The sequence below is a fragment of the Poecilia latipinna genome, unplaced genomic scaffold (assembly GCF_001443285.1).
Source record: "Poecilia latipinna isolate Pla-1442-1.1 unplaced genomic scaffold, P_latipinna-1.0 Scaffold129, whole genome shotgun sequence".
Lineage (NCBI taxonomy): Eukaryota > Metazoa > Chordata > Actinopteri > Cyprinodontiformes > Poeciliidae > Poecilia > Poecilia latipinna.
The window spans coordinates 87,342-114,462 of record NW_015112745.1 but is presented as its reverse complement, the minus strand read 5'-3'; the positions used below and the strand labels follow the sequence as shown (position 1 = coordinate 114,462).

At 39.8% G+C, this 27,121-nt stretch overlaps 2 protein-coding genes across 5 annotated transcripts in view; one reads left to right on the top strand and one right to left on the bottom strand.

Moving 5' to 3' along the window:
• sgcg (sarcoglycan, gamma) overlaps positions 1-921 on the top strand; it is a 21,311-nt gene extending 20,390 nt beyond the window's left edge. For both annotated transcript variants that reach the window (XM_015028578.1, XM_015028577.1), the window contains one exon: positions 118-921. The gene's annotated coding sequence lies outside the window, so the exon portion shown is untranslated. The remainder of the gene's footprint in view (positions 1-117) is intronic.
• Positions 922-1,575: 654 nt separating this feature from the next.
• On the bottom strand, positions 1,576-27,009 carry sacs (sacsin molecular chaperone). 3 transcript variants are annotated; one of them, XM_015028560.1, is made up of 12 exons: positions 26,841-27,009; positions 24,654-24,727; positions 24,330-24,438; positions 22,951-23,101; positions 20,971-21,061; positions 20,818-20,903; positions 19,710-19,821; positions 19,381-19,527; positions 17,622-19,107; positions 15,879-15,970; positions 14,787-14,813; positions 1,576-14,314 (listed from the first exon to the last, which is right to left on the bottom strand). In XM_015028560.1, the coding sequence occupies exons 3-12, from the start codon at positions 24,350-24,352 to the stop codon at positions 2,763-2,765; spliced, it is 13,767 nt and encodes a 4,588-aa protein (XP_014884046.1). In that variant the 5' UTR covers positions 24,353-24,438; positions 24,654-24,727; positions 26,841-27,009; the 3' UTR covers positions 1,576-2,762. The 3 variants fall into 3 exon arrangements, with proteins under 3 accessions (XP_014884046.1, XP_014884047.1, XP_014884048.1); XM_015028561.1 differs by lacking the exon at positions 26,841-27,009 and adding an exon at positions 26,644-26,830; XM_015028562.1 differs by lacking the exon at positions 14,787-14,813.
• Positions 27,010-27,121: the final 112 nt, after the last annotated feature.

The following is a 27,121-nucleotide window of genomic DNA, read 5'->3' as shown; positions in this document are numbered from 1 at the left end:
TTTTTTTGATTATGGTTTCTCCTAACACTACACCTCTTTGTTTTGTTTTTTTTTTTTTTTTTTTTTTTTTTTTTTTTTTTGGGGGGGGGGGGGGGGGATTGTTTGTTTTTTTTTTAGAATTTAGTGTTACTTTATTTAACTACAGGAGGGATTGGAAATGGTGGTACATTTTGAGTTTTCTGTAGACAGTTTAGAGACTAGAGGGTTTTCTTTCCCTTCTTTTAAGTCGATTTTAAGTACAGTTATATGAAGTGACTCCATCGTTGTTGCTCATTTTAAATAAGAAGAACCACCTTGTGTCAACATGATAAGTTCATTAACACATATAATGGATCTTTCTCATGGTATGTTTTGCCCATCTTATCGTAGAGCTCCTTATATAACCATGGAAACCACAAGAAAGTCACAAACAGGCCTGTTTGTTAAATTGTCTACTGTAAAGTCAAAGGAAAGCTGGTAGAAACAGTGGAAACATTAAATTTTACCACAGCGACATGGAGGTAGAAACAAAACAAGAGTAGCAAACCTTATTTGAATGAATATAGGAGGAAATGATTGTTTATAACTGTGTCAGTGCTTTGCATCAGATGTGTGTTCCTTTAGCACATTGTGCAGAACGGGAGCTCAACATTTGCCTTCACTGTGTGGATGGAAGTGTCTGTTTGCAGCATCTGAAATATTTTTTTTTAAAGGTAAATGTTTTTGTAATGACGGTTTTTGTGAGTGAAGGATTGGTGTATTTTACATGCCTGTTTCTAATCCCAGTTTTTTTGTATTGATTGTGCTGTGTTGGCATTGTACTTTGAAAACAAAAGGAGAATAAAGGTGATATGCAGTTCTCAGCTCAGGTCTGTCATATTTGAACAAATGTAATGTTTATTTATTCATTTTATATGTTAAATAAATGTTGGTTTGCTTTTATTTTTTTCTATCATAATTAATCCACCTTATGTTTTTTTATATATATATATAAATTGTATTTTCCTGTTTCGGATCCAGTGACTCTTTGGTTTGTTGTTTTTCCACTATAGATTTGATTCAGTGGTGAACAAAAATACAGCCGAAATATGATCGCACATATTCTTGAAGCGTTCAGTGGCGCACTCTGCTGGAGAAGATCTGCATTTACACAAAATCATTTTTTACTTGAGGAACTTCAGCTTGATTCACAAGATTCACTTTGCATTGGTCTAATGTGATATTCTAATTTTCTGAGACACATTTTGGGTTTTCTTTACCTGTAAGCCATAATCATAAAAACTGCAAAAAAAATAAAAACTTGAAATGTTTTACTATGTGTAATAAATTATAAATCAATAATCTGCATTTCCCTTTCAGAGATGACTGGCAAGAAGTATTGGATTTTTATGCAATACTGTATTCAAATTTTAGTGCTGTATTTACAGATACAGTAAAAAATATGAATTGTGGAAATATATTGCAGCAATGAGAGGGGAGACCCAGGCGTGGATGTTTTTTTTTTTTTTTTTGGCATTTTTATTATGAAAAAAAAAAAAACTGACCAAAGGCTTGATCTTCTGCAGCTTTGGGAGATGCAAGTAACATACATCAGTGTTTTTTGTGGCCTGTTATGACACGGTTCTCTTTTAATGGGAATTTATTAGGCCTCATTGTGGCACAGAGCACATCAACACATTTGATACTCAAGGTTCATTCAATGCGATGATGTCAGAGTTACCTGAAACTTGAGAAGAAATAAGCAAACAGATGACAAGCAGCACATTTTAGATCGTATTTCATTGCAAATGACTTACAAAGTATGCAATCAGTATTTAGCATATTCGTAAAATCAAAGTTAAATCAAAAAATACACACAACAGCCAACTGATGCTGTAATGTTTCTGAAACCAGAACAGTTCTCATCGCCAAAAAAAATTATATAGACATGGTTGTAAATTAGAAATATTACAAGTCACATTTGGGCCCACCTCATAACACCTAAATTCATATGGCTCTTTGACACAGCATTAATGTGCTCAAACATTTCCTCACCAGCTTTGAAAAGAGGTACATGAAGTCAACATGATGCAAAACATTTCAGTGATTTGAAGAAGAAAAAAAGGTTACTGCTTAAATTAAATCAAAGAGTTTCTCTTCACAGTTGGATTTCCCTAAATTGCCCCAAGCACTGACGCTACATGAGTGAAAATGCATGTGAGTTTCAAAAAGTGCTTGTTCCATAAACACATGACTGGCTATGTTACAAGAAATGTACAACTTTTACAGAAATTATATGAAAACAATCAGGAAAGTACAAAAACAGAACAATTACAAACATGATTGTGTTTTCTGGGCTAGTAGTGCTTTTGAAAGTAGGACACGCTGTATGAGAGCAGTCATTGTACATAACAGGGTATAGATACTTTCTAGTAAGCACATCTTTTAAGTACACTGAATTTGTTTTCTATAGCAAGAAAATATATTATTTTGTTTTTATAAAAGATAAAGTAAAAAAGCTGCATATTTTTTTTTATCTAACAGAGTAAATATAGTCAGTGTGGGGATTTGGTAAACAAAACATATTGCTGAGGCATAGCTATGTACAGCCTATGCACATATATGGGCCAACAGGGCATGGGAGCCATGTATTTATTCACTATGCATGGGCCACTGTCCCACTTTCACAGATAGAAACTGCATGTTGCAGAAGCTGCCAGCGGATTCTTTGTGATCTCTTTTGCATACAGCCATATGAGTTCTTGATTTCACTGAGAATATTTGCAGACTTTTATTAAGCAATGTTATATTTTATGCTGCACAAATGTTTCAAGCTTTATGATAATCCTTGCGGTACATTCCATCACCCTCATTGCCACCTCAGATGTGTATCTATCATTGGGAATCTGTGGGAAAGGCAGGAGATCAGGGTAACGGGTTCTCAGACTGTCCACGCCATATCCCTCCAAGATCTGAACATCATTTGCGAGGCCTTTCAACTGGGAGCTGTACTCCTCCACTTTCTGAGCAAGAGCAGTTGGTTTTACATCTTTGTCAGACTTTCCTCTGACTGCATAGTCAGCAGCTATTAGGGCAAGCTTTGTGGCCAGGTAGCACTTGAAACAAACCCACTCATTAGCATTTTTATGAAGATCATTGCGAGCAGCGGAGTAGTTTGCTCTGGCCTGTCTCAGCCACCTGCGGGCTTCCACAGGGTTTCCAACTGTTTTAAAGGTTGGGGGTACAAAGAAACGATGGGAGTGTGAAGACCCTGCATAGTTAGTGTAATGTTCCCTGAACTGTTGTCTTTCTGACTTGTGACTGGTTGCTTCCTGGTTCCACGACGAATAAAACCTTTGATACGAGAATTTCTCTGACTGGAAGCGGGTTGATGATGTGGAGAAGGTTCTCCTGGAAGTTCTGTCTGCATTTTGGTGATCAGCCACAGACCGTTTCTCCATGCGATTGATTTCATTTTGCAGGTGCTTAAAGACTTCTGTGGCAATGTCCAGATTCTCTGCATTTTTGTCTGGATGCCACTTGAGGTACAACCGACGGATTATCTTTTTTCTTTCTGTCTCTGGAAGCTTCCAGGCTTGTTCGACGACTGAGGTCACCTCTTTCAGAATCTCAGGTAATGTGTGAAGTTTAATCTTTTTGGGAGACTGTTTCTGAGGAGGAGGTCTAAGGTTTTCTTTTCCAGAAAAGACGGGAGGCATCATACGTAGACCAGAGGATCGACTCTCTGGGCTTGTAGGGGTTTGCGGGGAATTAGTATCTCGGATATGGGTGCTTTCGTCTTGTCTTGAAAACTTGTACAAGTCGAGGGAACTGACTATTTTGTACTCACTGTAACCAATATCAATCTGGAAGCATTTTCCAAGGAAACTTGTGTTTTCTTCCTCCTCTCTTTCTACCTCTTGAACGATGATGGCATAGGTATAGGTGGGCTGATAGGCACCATATATGTCTCCTCCTTCAGAGTCAACAAGGTAGCCCACATATTCCCCTGGATAGAATACATTCATTGGATCCATGAGCAGTGTGTGGTGTATCTCAGCAGGTATTGGAGTTCCAGGGAGGGGTAGCTCAAGTTTTGAGGGCTCTGTTGAGTCATACTTGACACCAAGGTTGTCTAGTTTTTCAGTGATTCTGTAAATATCATTGCAGCCTAACATGGCTATCAGATATGATGTGTCAGAGATCAAATTGTCTGTTGCAGACTTCAATGTCATGGCTAGTGCCAGAAGAAAGTTTATGTCTTTACTGTCTGAATGCTGGATGTAGAGATGAATTACAGATGTTCCGTACCTCTTCAAGAAAGCTAGTGTTTCACTGCGACTGTGTGGGATGGGACTGCATCCTTTCACTCTTAAAGTTGTCTGCAGTTTTTCAAAACAGGACACTTTAAGTCCCTCACAAAGTGCTTTGCACAGACGTATGGCTTTTTCTTCATTCACAAGGTATGCATTATCATTCTCATGCTTCATTATCCTGATCAAACCAGTGATGAACTGCTCTGAGGACAGCAAAAGCTGAAGGCGACCTTGCAGGGAGCAAAGAGCTCCAAACTGACACATTTTTGGAGAATCTTCATCAAGCTGCTCCTCGAGAATGCTACTCAGTAGTCTAGGTCTTAGTTTTTGTGGAAGTAGCATAATAAGCTTTGTGTGGAAAGCATGGTCTTTCCCCAGGTAACACTGGCTCATGTCCACAAGCATTTGAACCCCGACGTTACCCTGAATTCGGCTTTTGTAGTGTGGAGCATCATCAAACACCAGGGTATTGGATTTTGCAAGTTTCCCATCATGGCTTGGCAAGTAAAATATCAAATCTCTGAGGCAATCAAGATCTTTGCGAATTTCCTGTGGATCATTGTGAAGGGACTTGAACAATCCAGAGACCACCCTTTTCACAGTTCTCATTTCATTTGGGTCGAGCTGTTTTCCCTCAGAACTCCTGTAAATTCTCCACAGTACCTCAACATATTGTTTGGTTGACACAACATCCTCTGTGCCAAGAAGCTTGAACAACTGATGAAAGGTGCCGAGTTCCAGAGGTAATTTATACAAGTAGGGCTTAAAGTCAGATTCATTATCTAAATTGATGACCACTTCCTCAGGTTTCAGTAATTTCCAACCATCTTCAACCATGACAAACGTCACCCCACGTAGCAGGTAATGGAAGTCTCGTTTGTCGGCACTGAGGAATTCATATGTGGACCTCAAAACTTTATTCCTCGTTTTCACCATTTCATCGTCTGGACTTGATATGTTGCAAATGTTCTTGCAGTTGCTTATGACTTTCTCCAGAGGTGGGTCCAAGTTGACACCCAACATGTTTAGAACTAGGTCAAGCTGTTCCTGTCCACCAAGAGCACTGTCATCCTGTTCCTTTATGCTTGAAGGTGTAGCTTTTTCAGGTAGGATTGGGCAGGATGTCCACAGCAAGTGTATTATATCTGTTTGTTTGAACTTTGGGTTTACTTGAGATCCACTGAAACGAATCAGGGGCAGTGTGCCACTCATCTCTTGATACTGAGTATGAAGTTTGATGAGTTCTTTGGGAGCTCTTTCTGGACACAGAAAGGGTATCATTGACAGTTCCTTCAGAAAGGTACCCTGAAAGAGGTCGATTCTTTCGTTAAAGATATGGTTCAAAAGTACATCGACAACGATTTGCACTTTTTCTTTGGTCCAACTTTCAGTCTGGGCTTTGATGCTGACCTCCTTTGCAAACTGGAGGACTTGTTGCTGGGAGACCTCATGCTTCAGACCAATATTTCTCAGAAATGTTATCCATGAAGTCAACAACAGTGTACCATTCTTAGGTTTTGTCACTTGCTCTATTTTCCTAAAAAAGTCATTTGGAATGAAAGACTTTGCAGGTAACATAACTTCAAAGACCTTTACGGTCTGATCGTAGAAAAATTTGGCTGGTCTGAGTCTGTTTGAATAGTCGTAAATGAACAACAGCCCCTGTAATTTATCATAAAGCTGATCCTTCATTTTGCAGCCTTCTTCCATTGACATAAGTCTCTCCTTCAAATAAACAATGTGTTCAACTTTGGCATCATAGGAGAGACTGTCAAACTTTGGCAGAAGATGATGGAGGTAAATTTCAAGGTCATCGATTGGCATGCAGCCAAGGAAGGCATACAGTTCTTTAAGCTGTGGATTGTCAGCAAGAAAGGCAAATGAAGATGTTTGAGTCCATTTGTCTATGTCTGCACTTGGCATGCTTTTTTCAAGAACATAATTTGCACTATAGTTTGCAATACTGATGTATCTTCCACTAACTGACTTGAAACATGGAAGGAGTTTCAGACTCTGTGCATCTTGTTGAGAAAGGTTAGGTAGATGGCAGTTGAAATACAACAGAAGAGCTTCAAAGTCCCTGTCTGTCAGGTTTGCTGTTTTGAATGCAGATGTCTGAATCATGTACTCCAGAGCTTTCAAAATGCTTGATGGATTTTCAATGTTGGCTGTTTGTTGTGCCAGGAAAGGAATGATTTGACTCTCTTTGACACATATTTTGTTCACTGCAAGCTGGATACATCCTGCTTTCATTAGAGTGTGAAAGACTTTGTCATTTTGGCCCTGTGGAAATATGGCAATGCTTATCAGACTTAGAGGTAGGAGTGCATCATGATCTGGGATGACAAGCTTCTCTCTGGCCATGAATTTGATTCCGGGTAGTAAAGCCCAGTCTTTCAGAGTGTCAAGTACTGTTTCAAAGCTGGGTTTGATGTCCGTCTGATCTTCCTTAATAGCTACATTCTCACTGATGAAGCTCCATGTGTTCTTTAGCCAGGATTCACTAGGAAAGGTATCTTTCCACTTTACAGGGATCTTTGTTCGATACTCTCTAGGTAGAACAGACCCCAGAAGGTCACTAAAACTGCTGATGTCAAAGGGTTTTGCAACTCCTGCTTTTGACAGGATGTTGCTGTACCTCATGTACAATGTATTCATAAACATATCTTTCCTAGAAGATATAAGTTCATGGTGAGCTGTCAAAAACTTTGGTCTCTTCGAGTCAAACACTTGAAGCATATTCTCCATTGTTATCAACAGTGGTAAGCCATCAATTTTGACCTCATCCACTTCTATGTCTTTGAAACAGTAGTCAACCAGGAGCTTCAAGTTATGAACCAGCTTGAAGGTAGACTGTGGGAGGCGGCAAGGGAGTTTCCCAACATGGCAACATGTGTCAGGTGATGAGAAAGTGTGCAGAAATTGGCGAACGTCACTCGGTGTTACATATGTGACTGGAATCCCTGCATCCTCCAGACAGAGGTAGAGGTTTGCTGTTTCATCACAACTATGAACCAGGTTAAAACCAATGTCAAGAAGCAAGGTTTTCAGCCTGTAGACATTTTCAGCCACAGACTTCCTTGAGGTTAAGTTATACTCTGTGTTTTTCAAGTGTTGAAGCTCATCCTGAAGCAGATTATCAAAGAAGGCTCTGCTTTTGTTTGCCGTGGATGTATTCACCCATGAGATGTAAATGACAGAGTGCATTTCGGAGTTGTCCATCTGGGCTGCTCTTACAACTGGAAGCAAACGCTTCAGATCAGCATGGATGCAGTTGTATACTGCTTTAACCAAGCAATACCAGTCTGGCTGAATGTCAAGTCTGTTGGCTGGGAAAAAAAAGAGGTATTTCCGCAGCGTGTCTTTAACAACATGAAGAGGTGTTCCTTGTAGTATACTCATGGTGGGATCGGGACCTGGAAAGTATCGGCGCTTCAGCTGAATCAGCAGCTCAACATATGCAGGAGCTATAAGTGACGTCATCAAATTGTTATTCCAATCACTTCTTACCCCTACACCATTGTCATCTCTCCATAGGTTTCTTCTAGCTGAGTCTAGGGCAAAATGTCCATTGACATGAAAAGGCAAACCAGTTTCCAGTGAAAGGGGCAAGAAGCAAAAGGCTCTGTGGGGTTTTTTGTAGTTGTGGCTTACACATGCTGCCACACCTCCACGTGGAAACAAAGTTATGTCTTCATTTTTGTGGGCTGAAACCACACTTTTGGAGACATTTTCGATGTCTGGAAAGCCAGATCTGTTGCAGATCATCCATGAGGTCATGTTTCCATCAGTGTCCTCTATATCCATCGAGTAGGTTATCTGTTGGACTGGAATAGCAGCGAGCTGCTTCTTTTTGGTAACACTGTCAATGACAGAGGCATGAAATTGTTTGCGTTTTAGTCGATCACCATCTGTTATTTTGGCTGTGACAGAGTAGAGCACTTTTAGTTCACCAGATGCATGATCTATTTGACAAACTGATATTTTCTCCATGTGGTTGAGAAACATAAGAAGCTCTGCACCATCTGTTTTCAGCTTGTCTAGGAGGTTTTGCACCATTCTGTCAGATGCAGGGACAGAACTGATCTCTGATGTTTTTGCCATCTCTATAGATCGGATGGGAAATCTGAACATTGTGCTCCGTTCTAACTTGAAATGAGCTCCCAAGTACAGATTTAGAACATCTGAAAACTGGGATCTGAAGTCAGAGTCCAAGTCTCTGAACATCCTTCCAGGACTTACAGATGTAGCTCCTGGTGCATACTGTGCATGTGGGTCAAAGATGCAGAGAATGTCATTGTTTGAGATAAAGGATGGGCAGTCAGTTATGTGATAAACAGAGTTGAATCCGATCCCATATTGACCAGTTTTGCCTGGATTGGCCTCTTTTGTTCCTCTTCCAAGGTTCTGAATACCTCGGACGTCATCCTCTGTGAATGGTTGATTGTTGTACACACAGAGGGCAGGGCCTTGCATTGGGATCCATTTATCATCAAATATTCTGTCGGTGGGGTGTGTCCTTGGATCAAATACAAAATAAATTTCTGTGGCTTTGGCATCATCTGCATTTTGAAGCAGCTCTTTCAGCATTTCCTTCTCTGATGGATAGGCATTGAGAATGCTTTTAATCCTGCTAGTGAGTTTTTCTTTCTGTCCAAACTCACTGCCAAGTGGATTGAAGCAGACATTAGAGGCATATCTCTCGAGTGCTTTGTGACGTTTTGGGATTGCTCCAAGCTTCACAGCAACCTCTCTTGGAATGTCAGCGTGACAGTATTTCACAGAGGAATCTCTGACTTTGATCCAAGGGCAGTCATTGTAACATAATGACTTTGATGGTTGCAGTGTTAGATTGCAGTCTGGTAACAAAATCCCACCATAATTTGCTTGACAAAACTCTTGGTTTTTGTCTCGAATTAGACTCCAGATTCCTTCACTAATGATTCTGCGGCATAACTGGAAGTTTTCCTCTATTAGTGTCCTTCGTCCACACTCTTGCCTCACTGTTTCAAGAACAGCAGAGAAATCTTCAACAGTAAAGCTGGGCTGCACGCCAACATTTTCAAAAAGCTCTCGACAGCTGTTTCTGTATTTGTTTGGAAGCTGATAAAGATGGGGAGCTGCATCAAAATTCAAGTGGAATGCAACTTTGGAAGGACTGACATATGTGTTCTCCACCAAAATGGAGTTGAATCCTTTTAGGTCTCCACTTATTTTACCTCTTACATTTTCATCCTGCAGCATTTCCTCATGAAGGTATTTGTAGCAGGCATTTGTTATATTTTCCTGATACAACGTGACACCATCAAAAGACTGAGAAAGTTCCTTTAGTTGATTGATGACCAGCTCAACAGGGGGCTTCCTTATTAGACCAAGACCATCTTTCACAGCCAATGACATTGCACCACAGCCTTTAAAGGATGGTGAATTCTCATTCAGAATTGGCTTCATTAGGCAAACTGTATCCTGATGTTCAGTTGTGTAAAGCTCTCTAGGAGAGAACATTGTGGTTGGGGAAAAGCTGTTCCCATGCCATGGTAAAGAGAAGCCTGCAGGTCTTGTCAGAAATGGAAGGAACTTGATATCTTGTAGATTCTCCAGGTACTCTGTTGCAACTGGATCTCTCATCCTCAGTTTCTCATCAATGAGACTCAGTAGTATGCTGCTACGAAAGCATGCGGCTGTGTGATCGTTTTCATTAAGCTCAATGACAGAATGAGCCCGCTCAGTGAGGTCCTCCCAGCATAGGTCATCTTTCACCATGCCCAGCTGCACTAGTTTAACTAAACAGACTGGATTTACATAGTCTTTGGACGTTCCTTCAGGAAATCTTCCATCATCAGCAATGTAGAGTTTAGCAACTCTTCCCTCTGGATGGATGAGTTTGGAGGGTAAAACTAGTTCACTTTTGGGGCCAGAGCAAGGTATGCAAGGAGTGACTCTAAGAATCGATTCAAATTCTTCAAGTTTCTCATTTAGGACGTAATGCATCAGGGGATCTCTGAGCTCTTTGTCAAGCTCCTGAATGTGAGGAAAAAATACTTCTGAAAAGAACTGCTTCTCTGTCAGGGTATTTTCCATTAACTTCCCTCTACATCCAGCATCATCAAATCCTTCCTTTACCCAGTCAGGGAGCTCAACAGCACAGAGGTTTTGTGAGCCACTTTTCCTGAGGTATTTCAGAAATATTTTGAAAGCAGCAGGGCCAATGTCTGGCCTACAAAGTAAGGCGTCATCAAGGAATCTGATGTATTTGATTGACACCCATGTTTTTCCATCTGAAAAAACCTTGGCCTGCTCGCTGTCACCTCCTTTGGCTATTTCTTGGTAAATGCCCTGGCTGATCAGCACAAAGTCATCATGTACCTGACTTGGATCTGGCCATGCTGAATAGTAGCTGTACTCGAGAAGTTCTCCACTTTCAGCCAGTGAACGCAGCATTGAGAGGGCTGCTAAGTAGGCCTGGACAATGACGTGCCTCATGAACACAGAGTTCCACTGTCCTTTGGTATCGGTCTTCCAGATCTCTTTGCGATTGGAAGTGACAGCAAAGCAGCCATTGATGTGAACTGGCAGGCCTGTTTTGATTCTGAGAGGCAAGTAGCAAAACACCTCTCCAATTGGTGTTGAATTTGTTTTTACAGTCCATTTGCGATTCTCTTCCTCTGTGAGAAGAACAGCAACTCCTCCACAAGGCACCAGTCCAAGTCTTTTTCCACTGTCACTGAGGGAAAATTTGAGGGCTTCACTCACGTCCATGCATGAACAGATGAGCCAGTTGGTGACCTCGATTGCTTTTTGGGGCATTTCATCTGTCAGTCTCCGAGTTTGGACACCTTTAGCTGCCATCTCAAAGTACTGGTTGGGATCTTCCTCTGGACCTCGGAATAATGGAGAGTGCAGGTCCACAATGCGTTTGAAGACATTGTGAAACTCCTCCACCACAACACGAATGATGCAGCCAGATTTAGGAACATCAGCAGGAACCCTGTTGGTGCTTGCTACTTTCTTCATAACCTTTGCTGCAGATTTTAGGATGCTCAAGGGTCCATATGAGGCTTTGCTTGACCACACACTTTTGTTAATAGCCACCACATCTTGTGCTGCTGCTGGGTTTGGTTCCTCAAATTTCAGGTATTTCAACACCATACATCCAACATGCTGAGTGAAGAGAATGAACCTATGGCCACATATGCTGAACTCATCAACGAGGGAATAGATATCTGTGGTGTTGTAGTACAGACTGCTGATTTCACTGGATGATGCCTCTTGCTCTGTTCTGAATGGAAGTCTGAAAAGAGTACCATTGTATTTGTATGGCGAGTCTTGAGCTAAAGGCAGCTGGCAGTTAAAAACGTTAAGGAATGGTTTGAATTGATTGGGAAATTTTCTTAGCCTCTTTTGTTGTTTGCTCCAATTGATTTTGATCCCTGGATTGGACCGGTCTCGAATGTGTTTGCTGATGTGATTGATATTGGGATCAAACATGATCATGAATTCCCTGCTCATAATGATGGGGATATCAGTGATGTGGTAAACGGAGTTAAAACCCAAGCCAAACTTGCCAACTTTATCCGCTTCACATCTCTTCACTGACCCACCGAGCCGTGTGATGTTCAAAAAGTCTGTGTCTGTAAATACAGCACTGTTAAAAGACCACAGAGACGGCCCATGGCAAACAATCATGCCAGGATCAAGGAGATTTTCTCGAATGTCATTGTTTTTTCTCATGTCAATAAGGAAACTGCACTCGGTTGCACTGGCATCATCAGCATTCTGTAGGAGCTCCTTAAAGATATCTGCTACAGATGGATATTCCTCCAAGATATTTTTTATTCTTACTGTTAGAGGTTCTTGCTGGCCTGATTGTTCAAAGCCAAGATTCTCTGGGTTTATCAACCTTGTGCTCAAACATGGCACCTTCAACCATTCAGCAGTTTTCATTGGGATGTCATCATGGACCAATATAATAGGTTCTGAGGCATCTTCAAGTAAGTCATTTAAATCATCGACCTTGATGTCACAGTAGGTGCATTCATGAATGGGTTTCATTGCTAATTTGCTTGGGTTCTTGTAACAAAAGATAGGCACTTGCATATTAGTGTCCACTGGGATCTGATTATTGTAGAGCCATCTGAGGATGTTGATCAAGAGCAGAATATTGTGTTTACTTTCCTCCTTGCTAATCTCTCCTTCACATCTTTTTTGGATTGTGGCAATGACGTCAAACACATGGGCTGGGACAACCTCTTCAACTGAACCACAAAACTTGAAAAGCTTATGAAATTTTCTCATTGTTTTTGGCAGTGAGTAGAGGTAAGGCTGCAGGTCTAGATCAGGGAGGGGTTTTAAGACGGTTTGGCCAGGTGATGTGAATGTCTTTCCAGTCCACACCCAATCAAAAGGCAAGGACTTCATTGCTTCTCTTGCATCCTCAAGATGAGCCTGCATAAATCCATAAATCTCAAATAGGATCTGCTGAAACTGGTACCAATCCTCAGTGGTAAATGCTTGGGATTTATGCCAGTCATTCACAGCTTTCAAGTGCTGTAATACCTGATCCACTTGTGGCTCTATTGTAAGTTTCAGAGCCTTCTTGAAACCTGCAGAGGTGTGTTCAACCAGTGGTACTGAAGATCCCACAAGTACTGCATGGCATATTTCACACATGTCAGACAGAGAGCAGATATTGAGCGTATCTCCAATCCAAGCAAGAGAATTTGGGTAAGTTAGAGGTCTTTCTTTACAGACAGGTATCCATTTTAGTTGAAGCAGTGAAGCCTGGATATCGGCTGATTTTATCAGCTTGGTTTGTTTATTAAGAATTTGCAAGAGTGTTTTTGCCTTTTTGATTACTGAGTCCCATTCAGGTTCCTCACTGCTTTGCAACTCCTCTATCTTTTTTGCCACTTTGAGGACATCTTTTTCACTGACCTGAACCTCATTTCTAAGCCCCAGTTGTCGAAGTGAATGGAGAATGTCAGGAGATTTGGTAAATGTACTTGTGGGAAACCGTGTTGTCTCCTCCTTGTAGAACAAATGCTGTAAAATCTCTAGTTCAGGGTCAAAAAGATCTGAGGCTTTTACAGATCTTCCACATGGCAACTCAATAAATTTAACAGCAGAGAGCCATCCAATTACAGATGAGTTTTCGTTCTTTAAAAATCCCAGATGCTTGAGAGCCCAAAGCATGATCTGGGTAGTTTCATCTTTTGAATAGAAGCCCTTGTCGATGTCCCGAATAATCATCTTCAGACATTCTGTTGTTTTGACTTGTTCTACGTTGAGCATCTTGATGAGACGGATTGATTCCTCATCATGGCAGGCCACAAGGTTTTCTGACAGTTTCACATCTGGTGGGTACTTTGCTCTGTGATGTAAAGCTTTTGCACCTCTCATTGATGTAAATGACGAGGTACCTTCAGAATAGGCCCCCACCTTTTCAAAGATAGAGAGATCCAGTAATGTATGTTTTTCCTTCTCAGTGATGTCAGACAGTCCTGCGAGAAATTTTCTGAGCACAATTTTCTCTTCCACTGAGAAAGTCGAGACTTGGCTAGACAACCGCTGTGTTGGTAGTCTACTTAGAATTTGCAAAAACATACCAGGAGAGCAAGGGTGGATGTAGCACTTCAGCTGAGGGTGCTGCAAACACGAGTCCAGGGTTTTTATGACAACACCTCCAAGCTTTTCCAGAATGTCAAAAAGGCTTTCAGAAACCAGAGCCTCATTGTCATCCACATGAATTATGGGTGAGGGAGTTTTGAGACGAAGAAGCTTAGCTGTGTTCATGTTGTCCTCAAGGGGCACGAGAGGGATCAAAGGCATGTCTTCAAATGTGTTTAAGTCATCAGCAAAATTGATGTAGAGATGTTTCCAAACCATTTTTAACCATGAAATTGTGGGATGCTTTAGTTCTTTGTTTCCAGGTTCCCACTCTACACTGAAGTCTCTTGTTGGCCAGGCTGTAGAGAGTATCTCCTTGATGAGTCGAGCTGATCGTTCTGGATTCAACACCTGTAGCTGAGTACAGGGTCTTCCTGTTAAAATGACAACAACAGTGGATTTAGTGTCAAATATTACCTTAGATAATGTTCATTGTTGACTGGTTCGTTTCTAAAATTGAGCAACACTTGAAATCCACATTCACAATAAAAAAAATCATTTTAATTAAAATTATGCATTAACGACATTTAAGATGCAATAGTAATGTGATCCATGCAAACAAGCTTCCACAATTCTCCTTATATCAGCATCCTGTCTGAACAGCAAATAGCTCAAACGGACTTGAACCATGCAAATCACAAAACCAATTTTAAAATAAAGTAATACGTGAATCCTACATTGGTCTAATTGATAATAGAAAAAGTTTTGACAGAAGAAAAAAACAAGGAAGAGAATAATGTGTGAGTTGTTTATTTTTCTTATCATATAGGCGAGTTAATTGTCTGCAGCCACACATTAGTTTTGGTTAATCATAAGAAGATATGTAGCACCCTTTGTAATACCTACCTGAACACCCCCAAAGAAACTGCTGCACTGTAATTTAAATGACATATTATTGGAAGATGTACATGACTCTATCTCACTGGATGAAAAATTATCACTAAAAGCTATATGTGTAAATGTGAGGATTAGACCATAAAGGACATCAGAAAAATAATACTGAAGTTAAATAATGTAAACAACAATAATACCATTATTTACAATGAAGCACCAAAAATAGGTAGAAAATGCTATGTCTGGCCTCTAATGGTGTATTTCTGTTCCGATATTCTATGTATATTTTGATTTGACTTTTTTTGACAGACCTTTTACTCAGCATTTTATTTTCCCTGGCTCATGGACCACATGTCCAGGTCACTGTGAGGAAGTAAAATTATTGATGAATCACTATGCTTTATTCATGGGCCAGTATGAGATTACATCATTTTTCAAAGTTTCAAAGTCTTGCACAAAAATTAAAAACAAATATATTTAAAATGGTCTCATGTCTTTTCTTTAAAGCAGAAAAGCAAAAAGCATTCCTACTTCTGCTAAAATAATGCAACATATTGGTTATAAATAAATACAGAATAGACATCTGCTCAACATCTACTAAATTTTGTTGTTTTGTTGTCACCTTAAAGTGGTTTTTGCTGTCCTATCCTTTAAATAATAACACCAGAAATATAAAAAGCTAATACTGTCTGGTGAATTGGTCTCACTATATGTTCGTGGCAACAAACAAAATGCAGAAGTCTTTTTTCAACAAGCTGATGGGCAGTGTGCAGCAACAGGTGGGGTGAGGAAGCCCTCCAGTCACTGCTACATGCCTAATGTTCACTGTCTGTTCTCTTTACTGTCATCTCCACCTGAATTATCTGGCAGCAATGTACCAGATTTAATGCACTGCTGCCACAGCTGCAGAGTAAGATAAAAATGGCCTAATAAACATCATGGTTGCAATTCACGCAGTCATCACAGTCTGAGTAGAGTCTGAGTGCAAACCCATGAATCAAATAAACCAGCCACTGCTGGATTAAGGATGCATGGATATAGACATAAAAGATTTACAGTATGTTATATAGATGACTTGTAAAATAAATTTTGGTGTGTTACTACCTCTGCTTTTGGCAGCCTTCTTTAAGCTGTCCATTACTGAAGGCTTCATAGTTTCCAGTAAAAACCGATGCTCCAGTCCTGGATAGAGAGACCTTGAAATAAAGCAAAGGAAATTAGAAATCTAGTAAACAAAGAAGGAGTAATCAACACCAATTTGAAACTTTCCGTAAAAATCTTTGCTGTTTGCATGTGCATACAACAGAAACAAATATAAATGTCACTGCTTATTATTAAATCAGATTAATCTCTTATTGTTTTAGGTGAGCTAGAATTATCAAAATGATTTCATTTTTGTCTAATGCCAGAACAATTAACTAAACATATATTATGATTATTGCATTGGTAAACAATGTGAGATCATGCGAGAAGATGAAATTATGATTTTGCATGAATATGATGGGTTAACATTTGAGTTAAATGGAGGAACCTTATCTCTAACCAAGATTTCAAGCATATTTTCTTTCTTGTGTGATTTTTAGAAAATCAAATGAAATCAGAAAGGAGGAGAAGAGTGGATCTCTCCAAACTTGGACCATCCTTGAGTACAAATTCCAGATGGCCCAAGGTGACGCATTCAACTGTACAAACAACAACATGCAAGAATAAACACGATGGGAAAAGGTTCTGTGGTCCAGAGATGAACAGGTTTTGGTGTGAAATGTGTGAATCAACCTCAGAACAAAAGCAAAAGATCTTGTTAAGATGTTGCCTGAAGCTGGTGACATTGTCATTTTCCTGTACTGACATGGGCTGAAAGGCCTTTCAGCAAGGAGGAAGCCATCGCTTTAAAAGACACGTAAAAAAAAAGCCAGATTACAGTTTGCAAATGCCCATGAGTACAGAGACTTTAATTTTTGTAGACATTTCCTAAAGTCTGGTAATGTAAGTTCAAAGTAAGATGTTTTTTACTACAATAAACATCTTTACTTTTGGAACACCGACTGAAGTACAAGTGTTGGTGTATGATGGGTGTAAACGCATCAAATTGGACCAGTGCACTTTACTAAATCGACAAGAGGCAAAGGAGGAAACATTATTATGGAAGGAAGTTAAGACATTGGCATGTGTATGTCAATGTCTTAGAGTGGTAATCAGAAAGCCCTGAGTTATGGAAAATCAGTGGGAAGAGCTGAAAATGTGTGTGTGCGAACAAGGAGGCCTACGAAGCTGACTCAGTTACATCAGTTCTATTAGAAGAAATGGGCCAAAACTCATGCAAACTACTCTGAAAAGGAAAGGAAACCCAAAATGTTTGATCCAAATCACAAAATGTAAAGCAAATTGTAACTCCTGGAAATATGCATATACATTTTTGGATTTGAAGATAAAACAAATGTAATCTGTAATTTTCCTGGCACTTATCAAATAGAAATCATTTAGTAATGCAAACTGAACTAAAATGTGGAATGCATTATAAAAAGGCAATGACAGTTATTAACTTGTTTTATTTAAAGTGTACTGTAAACAGTGTGCTGATTACATACACTGTACAGTATGCAAACAGTAGTTTCATCTATATATTAGGGATTAAGAGTAAGATACATCAGGTGGGTATTTGTAAAAGCTGTCATGGTTTTTGAATTTTATAAACATTCATGCTATGGATAAAGAAAAGCACCATCAAATTAAAACATACTAATTTCTGTTTAGATAAACTGCTACACTTGCCTTTTTTACTGTGACCCTTTAAAAGAGGTTAAATCTCCTAACTTAGAGTACTGGATGTTTATCCAGAAGTTTTACCTGGGGAACGCCTCAGACGCGATGTAAATGGCGTCTTTTTCACTGACAGAAGATGAAAACGATGTAAATGTTTCATTTTGGAGTGGCAGAAGCTCAAGCCCTATGAGATCACTGTAGTTGGCATCACTGAGAGCAAACTCCAGCAGCAGCAGCTTCTCCTCTGAGGGACCTTTGTGTTTGCTCTTCCTGATAGTTTGCCTCAGTAAAGAAGGGTTAACTTTCTTCATCTCAGTAGACTCAGTTATATAGGAAGCCAAAGCAAAGTCCACTGCAGCTGGCACCTTTGCTACCTGCATTCCTGAGCTTTGGAGGTAGTTGATGACCGTCTCTGAAATATAATTGTCAGTGTCGAGCTCTGAGAAGGCAGCCTGCTCCACTCCGACCCAGCTCTCACTGAGCGAATAGATCACTCGCTGCTGCAGTAGATCATGAAAGAGCGGCTGGAGAATGGGCGTCCAGCGGGACTTGACCTGTTTAGGGTCTGGCCATGCCCTGTATGTCCCTCTTGGAGACAAAGGAAAGTCTTGGTCCTTTTTTGTCTGCACTCTCTTTATAGCATCCACAATGAGAGTGAAATAAGCCTTAGGGATGACAGTTATTATAAGCAGCTCATTCCACAAGGCAGATGGATCCCTCCACTGGTCCACTTCTCGCCACTTGATGCTCCTGCGGTTGTCGGTGAGACCGAAAAAGCCACTGACGTGAACCGGAAGCCCCGTCTCACTCTCCTCACCCGGTGGAAGAGGGAGGAAGCAGAAAGCTCGTCCTGAGAAACCAGATGTGGCACCTCCGTCCTCTTTGTTTATGACAGTTAGAGGCAAGGCAATGCCGATTGTTGGCATGAACTTCAAATCGTCTGCCAGAGAGTCCAACTCAGGACACATCCCTCTGCCTCCAACTCCATTACAAACCAGCCATGTGGTCCTCTGAGTCTCTTTAGATGTTTCATCTTGAGTCTCTATGTGAAGTTGGTAAGTGACACATGTGATGATGGAGCTGGGAACGCCATTACTGTAGCTGTCCACCGCTTGACACAGTGTCTTCAGTGCATTTGGCCTTTCTAGTTTGTCATCAGGATTCTCTGTTGCTCTGACCTCAAACAACACTCGTTCTGTACCGTCACACTCTCTGACATGCAGTGAGATCTTCTGGACACTCTTCAAGAAGAGGAGAACTGTGTCTGCATCAGCTTTGAAAGACTCAAACAGCTCCAACACCTTTTCTTTGTTGTAAATATTCCCACTGAGCTGGGAAGATTTCACACGAAGTGGGAAGCGGAACAGAGTTCCTGGAAAGCTGCCGTCCCGGATGGTATTCTCCGAAATCCCAAATATTTGAGTGTAAGGTGCAAACTGATCACCAAGCTCTGTGATCTCCTTAATGTCCGTCTTCAGATTCCAACACTGCCCAGACTCGTGCATGCCGAAAAGGGTCTGATGGGGGTCCAGCATGGCAATCTGGTCCCCACTGAAGATACTGGGAACATCTGGAACATAAGAATAAACAACAAACTTAAAAAAAATGGAAAGTACATATATGTGACTTTATCAGTGAGAGCTTAAACTTTGACACAATAAAAATAGGTAAGAGGGATAAAAAGTTTGGGAACCACTGTTATAAGGAAAAATAGTATAATATATTAATTCACCTAAGAAAACTGTGGAGATTTCTATTTTATTCTAAACTAATTTTGGCTATACAAAGTAGCAAACATTTGGAAATATAAGTTATATTCCTTAATTTTCCAGCAAACTCTCACCTGTAATATGATACACGGAATTGAAGCCGATTCCAAATCGTCCAACTTTCAGCGGGTCATCTCTCTTTCTGCTTCTTGCAATCTCCTGAATCCCATTCCAGTCCTCGACAGTGAACACAGCATCATTGTAGACATACAGCGCTGTCCCTGCAGGTTACAGCACAGATAAACTCAGGAGATTTAGAAACTGGTGAACAAAAAAATGTTTGCATGAAAGATTGCAGTGCATTATTTTAAAAGTAAGAAAAGGATTCACTTCATCAGTAGTGGTTTAGCTACAAAAGCAATACAACTCTGCTGCCAACTTCACTTCACCGGTAACTGCTAACCTTGATGCTGAGCCATGTCAGGTGACCACAGTGACTCCACTCCGTACTCTGTCTCATCGTATAAGAACTTCACTTCGGTGGCTCCAGCGTCCTCTGCATTTTGAATCAGCTCCTTCAAGATGAAGCAGAGAAGCAGTGAGAAATATCGAACAAAGGAACATTAGAGAGAAATGAGCTTTTTTAGCACTGCTTTTAAGCAAAAAGCTTTGCAGTTAAAAAAAATAAATAATTAGAGTGGATGACTCCATTTAGGACATCAAGCCTTAATATTTGGTAATGTTGCTATAGTTCACAATAAAGCTCGCAGGAGGAAATTAAACCCAAACAAGAACAGTCCTCTTTTGTTTTCCTCAAGATTGACTGTTTTTCTCATTATAAATTCCTTGAAAGGAACACACCTATTTTTACGGGAGACTTTGAGTGAAAGTTAACCCATCACTATTATGCCTGTAATTAACAGGTAGTAGACCCATAACAACCATTAGCTGAAAGACTAAGATAGAACTACATAACAAGTCACTCATGACTCATGATTAAAGAAACACTCTGAATGGATCTGGTGTGAAATAAACAATGCATATGTAAAACACCTCATGCCCTTCGGTATATGATGCTATGACCCTATCTGAAATCAAAAATGGGATATCATTTAGTCCTTCAACATCATAGTAATCCAAAATAAGGCCAAATCCACAAACTAATGTCAAGTACATGCAATATCAACCTTCCAAGGCCACATCAAACCTAAATCTGATAGAAAACGCCGTGGAGCTGAAAAGAAGAGAAAGTGAGAGAGAACCCAGGACATTTGATAATAGGGATCAATTGTGCAAAGAGGAATGGTCAGAGATCCCTCTCTCTGAATGCTCCAACCGGATATAGGAGGAATCTGAGTCCTCTTGGCAAAAGAGGCTACACAAAAATGATAACAGTGAACATGGTATCAAATTAGAAGTTGAGCTTTTTAATCTGAGATTATGTTACTGCAATAAACATGTGTTTATTTAGGCCTATTTGCACAGTTTTTTCCAGGGATGTCAACAAGTGTAAAAGTTGCTATAAATATTCAGAAGTAACCCAAAGAGTTTAAGAAATAAACTCCACTCACCTTCAGAATCTGCCCCCCTTCAGGGTATCTTCTCAGAATGTCCTTCAAAAACTCCACCAGTGGAGGTGTAGTTTGGCCAAATCTCCCTGTAACAGACCATACTGTAGGGGCTGCACAAAAGTAATGGTAGAGATAAAAATATTTAAACTTTACCTCCTCCTATAAGGCCCCGTCCCTCCAGGGTCATAGACACTTCTGGGCTTCCTGCAGGGACCAAGCTGCCAATTTGCACTCTATCATCGAGCTATAAAAGACAAAAGAAAACTTTAATTTACAAAACTAATTCAACTACAATGTTGGAAGAGAATTTTGGAGTCTGTAGACAGATGTAACGTCTAAAATATATTGTGAAAAACTATAGCAACTAATGTAACAATAATACATTTAGAACGAACCCATTTATTTAAATGCAACAAATTAGTACAGACAGTACGAGAAGTAAGGCTGATTAATACTCTGACAAAGAGATACCATGCCACAGTAACACATGAACCACTCCCAGTGATAACTGGTTGATTTATAATCTTTTCCCGATGCGTCTTTCAGAATCAATGCACCAGCATGGCAGAAAGTCAGTATGAGGGCCCGATGCTGCAGCTGAGCGTGACTGTTCAAGGTGACACTGCTAGTCGCTGCACTCAGCACTCTTTAGCTATAATGTGCTGTAAGGCAAACCCAGCTGCACACAAAGGAAGTCCTCCATCAACAACCTTATCATGGTGTCTGCATGCAACAATAATTACTGCATAATTCAGGACAAAGACAGATATTTAGCACGGGTCTCAAGTAAAGTGCTATCAACAAATGTGTTGTTTAAGGGCTGATGCATAATGGCTATAGTAAGCATAGGCAAATAGCTACAATGTTTGAAGAAGCTGTTTTCATCCCAGCAATGCCCACCTATAGTTTAAAATTAGTAAAGAAGCAATTAAATGGAAAACTATCAAATAACTGTAAGCAGATGGTCCTTGCAAACATAATGAAAAATTGTGATTTACTGATATTAACAATAGATTCTTGCCTTGGATAAAGATTTCTTTATGTCTCTTAAATATTTCTACATTTTGTCACATTGCAACAATAAACTTCAATGTATTTTATCTGGATTTAATATGAAACATGTGGTTGTGAAGTGACAAATTGCAAAAAACAAAAACAAAAAAAAAACAAAACAAATATATATATATATATATATGCTTTTGCAATCCCCTAAAGTATTTGCATCTCTGTAACTTTGTTTTTTTTTTTTGTTTTTTTTTTGTTTTTTTTGAAAATGTAACTGTTAAAAAAATAAGACTGTTTTATATAATTTGAAAGCATCCACAGAGGGGCAGATGGGAAGAATAATGCCTCCTTTTAGTTTCTTCTAAGTAGAAAATCCCTCTTCGCTTAAGTAGAGCTTCAGGCATATCTTCTCCATTAGACTTCCCAATTTTTAATAACATTAGCAGAAGCAGCAAAACAACATAAATTATACACCTATATGGCACAACATCCTTATGTCCTTATAAAGGATGTTTACCATGAAAGCATTCCTATGAAGTCTAATTTTGGTAAGAAATAATACATAAAATAAAGTCAGGCTGTAGCTGGTAGGTGGGGTTTGAAGCTTTTCTTTTTACTTGCTAAGTTGGAGGGTAGAATGGACGCTGTAAAACAGGGGTCCCCAAACTACGGCCCGCGGATCCGGCCCGCCTCCACATTTCAGCTTATACATTTTTGCTCCTCATTCTCCAAATTCAGCAGATTCATCAGTCAACAGCTGGCAATCAATCAGTAGATAAAGTTCCATGGAGACCTTTGCCATTTTCAAGTCAGAGATAAGGTCAATAACAGCAAGAGAACTCAATTTGTTAAAAGTTTAAACAACAAACCATACCGTAGGGAAATTTCAAGAAGACACTTCTAACAAGAGCTGTTTGCAGTGTATGCAAATGTCAGAGCATCAAAGCAAAACATGAAAACAAAACACATGTCTAATGATTTAATGATCCATCTTGGAGAATATATGGGATTACTGGACAACAAACTAATATTTATAAAAGGACTGTTAAAATGAAAGCTCTGTGTCCTGAATGTTGCAGCAGTCTTTTTTTATAATAATGCAACCCAAGCAGATACGAATTCACTCACTATCCTCCCATTGTGAAGCAGACGCTGCTCTTTGACCGGCAGGTTCGTTTCCTCGTACAGCAGCTGTTTGACATCTTGGACGGATGTGAAGGGGGACAACTGGTAGGACCTCGGGCCGATGCACTCATGACTAACTGTCACCCGTGGCACCCTGGAAACAACAAACGCAGACAAAAGCCCCTGACATTACTAACACGGTTTGACATATCTGAACCAATTTTGACTTGAATGCTGCCCACAAAGTAGACGATGAATTGGATGTGAAAAACAGGGCAAAATGTGTTGCCTGATGTGATCCCCCCCAGTGGAGGATGTGAGTCTTAGTTACAATCAATATTGATTAAACCTAAAAGGTTGGAAGAAACATGAGCATGGTACCCATCTGTTACTGGCATTTCTAGTGTTTATATATGGTGCACGGGACAAAAAAATTCTTTTTTTTTTCACTTTACATTGTGATTGGGAGCAAAGGAGCCAATAGCCAATACAAAATAGTACATAACCATCAACTAAAATTAAACATGTATCTTTCATATTTTTATTCTTACAAATAAAAATATGAAATGTGCATGCCTTTATTTTCACCATACTTCCCCCCCTCCCAGAGACTTCAGATAAAAATCAAATGAAGTCAATTGCATGACTGCAAACTGTTCACAGACTCTCTGTTAAAAATAAGTGTAAAACATTTTTAAGACATAGCTGTGATTTTTCTTTAGAGGCTCCATAATAAAGGGGCTTAAACGGCATCGTAGCCCTTCTGAGTAATTCTGCAGTGCTTTCAGCTGGTCTATAACAAAATAATGAAAATAACATTAACTTTTGTGGGTGTAACTTAACAAAATGTGAAAAAGTTCAAGGAGTGGGTGGGAATACAAGGCATTGTAGGAAAGTTGTTTCTGCACATATTGTACTTATTTTTCCACTATTTTTTGTTAATGCTAAACCATTGTGCTGCAGAAGAACATTTTACACATGCAATGATTGTTGTATTATGCAAGGGTGAGTGTTTCATTTATATAAGACAAACCCGAAGTTTCCAACAGCAATAAAAGTAAATATTCTTGCTTGTCCAGCAGCAGGCTACAGGACCTATGCAGTCAAGTGCACAGTGGTGCATTCACTGGAGGAGAGTGGGTGTGGCAGCTTCTTCAGCAGAGGATGGTTCTCATCCTCCTGGGCTATTAAATCCTCTACACATATGCGTCAAGTGCAGGCCAATAAAACCACACAGGTACGATTTAAACACCCCTCCGCACCCCCCCCAAAAAAGATATAAAAATAAATAATGACACGCCGTCAATCTGCTGGTCATGTTCTGAGCATCCACTGCATGCAGTATGCTTCATAATGGCAGGAATATTTTTTCTTGAACTCACCACGGGTCTGGACAGTTTGCCATGTCGCTGCTGTTTTATGTCCCAGCTCAGACACTTTCATTGGACTATCTCCTCCGCCGGGCGCAGGGATACAGCACCGGGAAAACGGCTGCGGTGAGGCGAGAAAACCGTTATTTACGGCAACAACGCTCTCCATTCAAAACAACGCCACCAAACACACATGACAGCTTTCTTTGGAGATGTTTAGTTAACTAAAAGAACACTTGTAAAGCATTTAACAGTCGGAGACATGGAGTTGTTTATCAGCGGTATAATGCCGGTGCTGTGTTTAGCCCCTCTTTATCCCAACAAAAACCCACTCACTTGTTTCTGTCCTGTGAGCGCCGTTTGCGGTTCTTCTCCCGAACTGCTTAGACATCTGAAAGCACCACGACTTCCTAGAAACAATAACAACAATAGCAGGCGGCATAGTTAATTCCCCTTCGGTAACACCGTAACTCCTTCAAAGGCCATGTTCTAATAATAATGAATTACACAGCGCGGCTGAGAGCAAAACCACCGGAGATGAAGCAAGAGGATTCACCCCCCAGTCACTTCCGCATCGTCTTTAATCCTCCCAAGTTCATTACGATGTTACCGCTAATTTCTCTCGGCTTCTTCTGTATTGTCTAGTTACTTACGACATAATTTACGTTTAATGATCAACATTTATTTTCCTATTCCTTTAAATATTTGGATAATGGCAACATCGGATTTTTTTTTTTAACTCTAACCCCATTCTTCTCAGTCCCAGTTTCACCTTAAACATAGTAACAATGAAGATAATTTGTGGCTAAATGTTGCAAAAATAAATGTTTTGGGAAAATCAATGACGATTTGAGAGCTCCAAGTTTTTTAATTTGTTATGAGTTTCTGTTCTTCCATCTGCCAACTAAAAATCTAGATGCTGTAGAATGTGGATGCATGGAAATTCAAACCTGTTGTCATTTAGTTTTACATATGGAACAATAAAACAGAACTGCATTTTCTTGGATTTGGAACAGTTTGTGTAATTAACAAATGGATAAAAACACAAAACAAGATATTATAAAATAAAAGTAAAGTTTGTGTTGCACAAAGCTGTGTGGTATGGTTCTGCTCTTTACGTTGTGTTATGTCCTTCTGGCAGCAGTTGAAATGGTTCATGGACTTCCTAATTTTTAATTAGCAGAAGCAAATGTGAGGAGTTTCTGGCAATAGCCAGAGCTCATTTCTCTGTCGCAGATCCTGGACAGAGCATAAACACTCCAGTGACACTCTGCCAAGCTGAGATGGTAACGTCAGCTCGCTCATTTCACAGCTCAGAGGATAGTCAAACAGAGGTAGACTTGTTTTGAATGCAACCACAGACAGAATAAACGATGGTTTGTTGGCATAACTGCTAAAAACCGAAAACAGGATCGACAAAGTAATAAACGCCAACTTAATCTGTATAATCTACAGATAATACAGATATGTGAACTAAGTCATGTCTATAAATATGTAAATGGAAAGATTTAATAGTCAGGAAAGCTAATATCAGAATGAGGATCTGATCCCCTCCCGAGTAATCTGTAATTTGAATACCAATACATGCTATTGTTGCTTTGTCAATCATAATACCCAAATTTTTGCCTGTTGTGGAAGTCATATCAGATGTAGATTATGATATAGGGAAACTATTAGGGAACTAATCTAAAATTGTTCTATTTTAAACATCTTAACCTTTTTTAAAAGATTTTATCCCCTCTTACTAAATTCTTTACTTTTAACTCAGAATGTTTCTTATTTATGCAAAGCAATGCTGGACATCGCATGCAGTAGCCGGAGCTTCTTGGGTTGCTGCTTGCTGGGAGTTGTAGGCAATAAACAGGGTTCAGTCGCCAGAACACTGCAGTCAAAAAGATGCGCACACCAACTTTGTAGCTGAGACCCAATGAGTGAAAGGTGTGCCTGTCCTCGTCATGACGCACTTTTAAAATACGAATTGAGTCAATTTTTTTATTTTTATTTAGTGTGTCACATAAACACAAAATCCACATATTTTCTTTAGCTTGGTCCATCGGTGACATCTGTTATTGATACACACTGACAGCGCATATAGATGTTTTTTGTTATTATGAACGATGAACGCACAGCAGAGATAAAATCGATCAAATCATCAGATCTGCAGTAGAAAAGTGACATCATCACATGAAAGTCAAGGATCATCTAAACGCCAGTAGGCTCACAATGACATGAAATCCAGAAGACACCTGGTCAACTGTATAAGCTATGCTTGTCAAAACGCTGCGGTAGAAATGGGATGTAGGAAAATAGCCTACGCCAAACTTACCAGAGTGCACGATTTCAGTCTCAAGGGTATTTTCTGGAGGACCCTCCCCAATACTCAGACGTATTTCCCATTAATTATTGATTGTACATCTGTGCGTTGCCGTTTGATCTGGCAATATCCTGAGCTAAGTCATCGTCTGGTGTCCTAACCTCCCAGCTGATCTCGGTGCCGCATTGGAAAGAGAGATGAATACTCACAGCTAGGAAGGCAGCAGCATCAGCACCGCATCTCTGCGCCGCGGATGAGGTCACGAGTTCCTGCTGATGACCGCAGAAAGTGCCCGATATCTGACCTGAAACTGGCGGAGAACCTAGTTTAAAGTGTAATTTCCAAGAGTCGTGGACTCGATCGTTTCACACTGCAGGTTTTTTATTATATATATATATGTATATATATATATATATATATATATATATATATATATATATATATATATATATATATATATATATATATATATATATATATATATATATAT

Excerpts from the sequence above, each read along its gene's own strand:
- sacs (XM_015028560.1), bottom strand. The coding sequence starts at position 24,352 with ATGGCAAACTGTCCAGACCCGTG. Across the intron at positions 23,102-24,329 it reads GCAAACTGTCCAGACCCGTG|GGTGCCACGGGTGACAGTTA; the intron begins GTGAGTTCAAGA and ends TGTTGTTTCCAG. Across the intron at positions 19,108-19,380 it reads TTCCGTGTATCATATTACAG|ATGTTCCCAGTATCTTCAGT; the intron begins GTGAGAGTTTGC and ends CTTATGTTCCAG.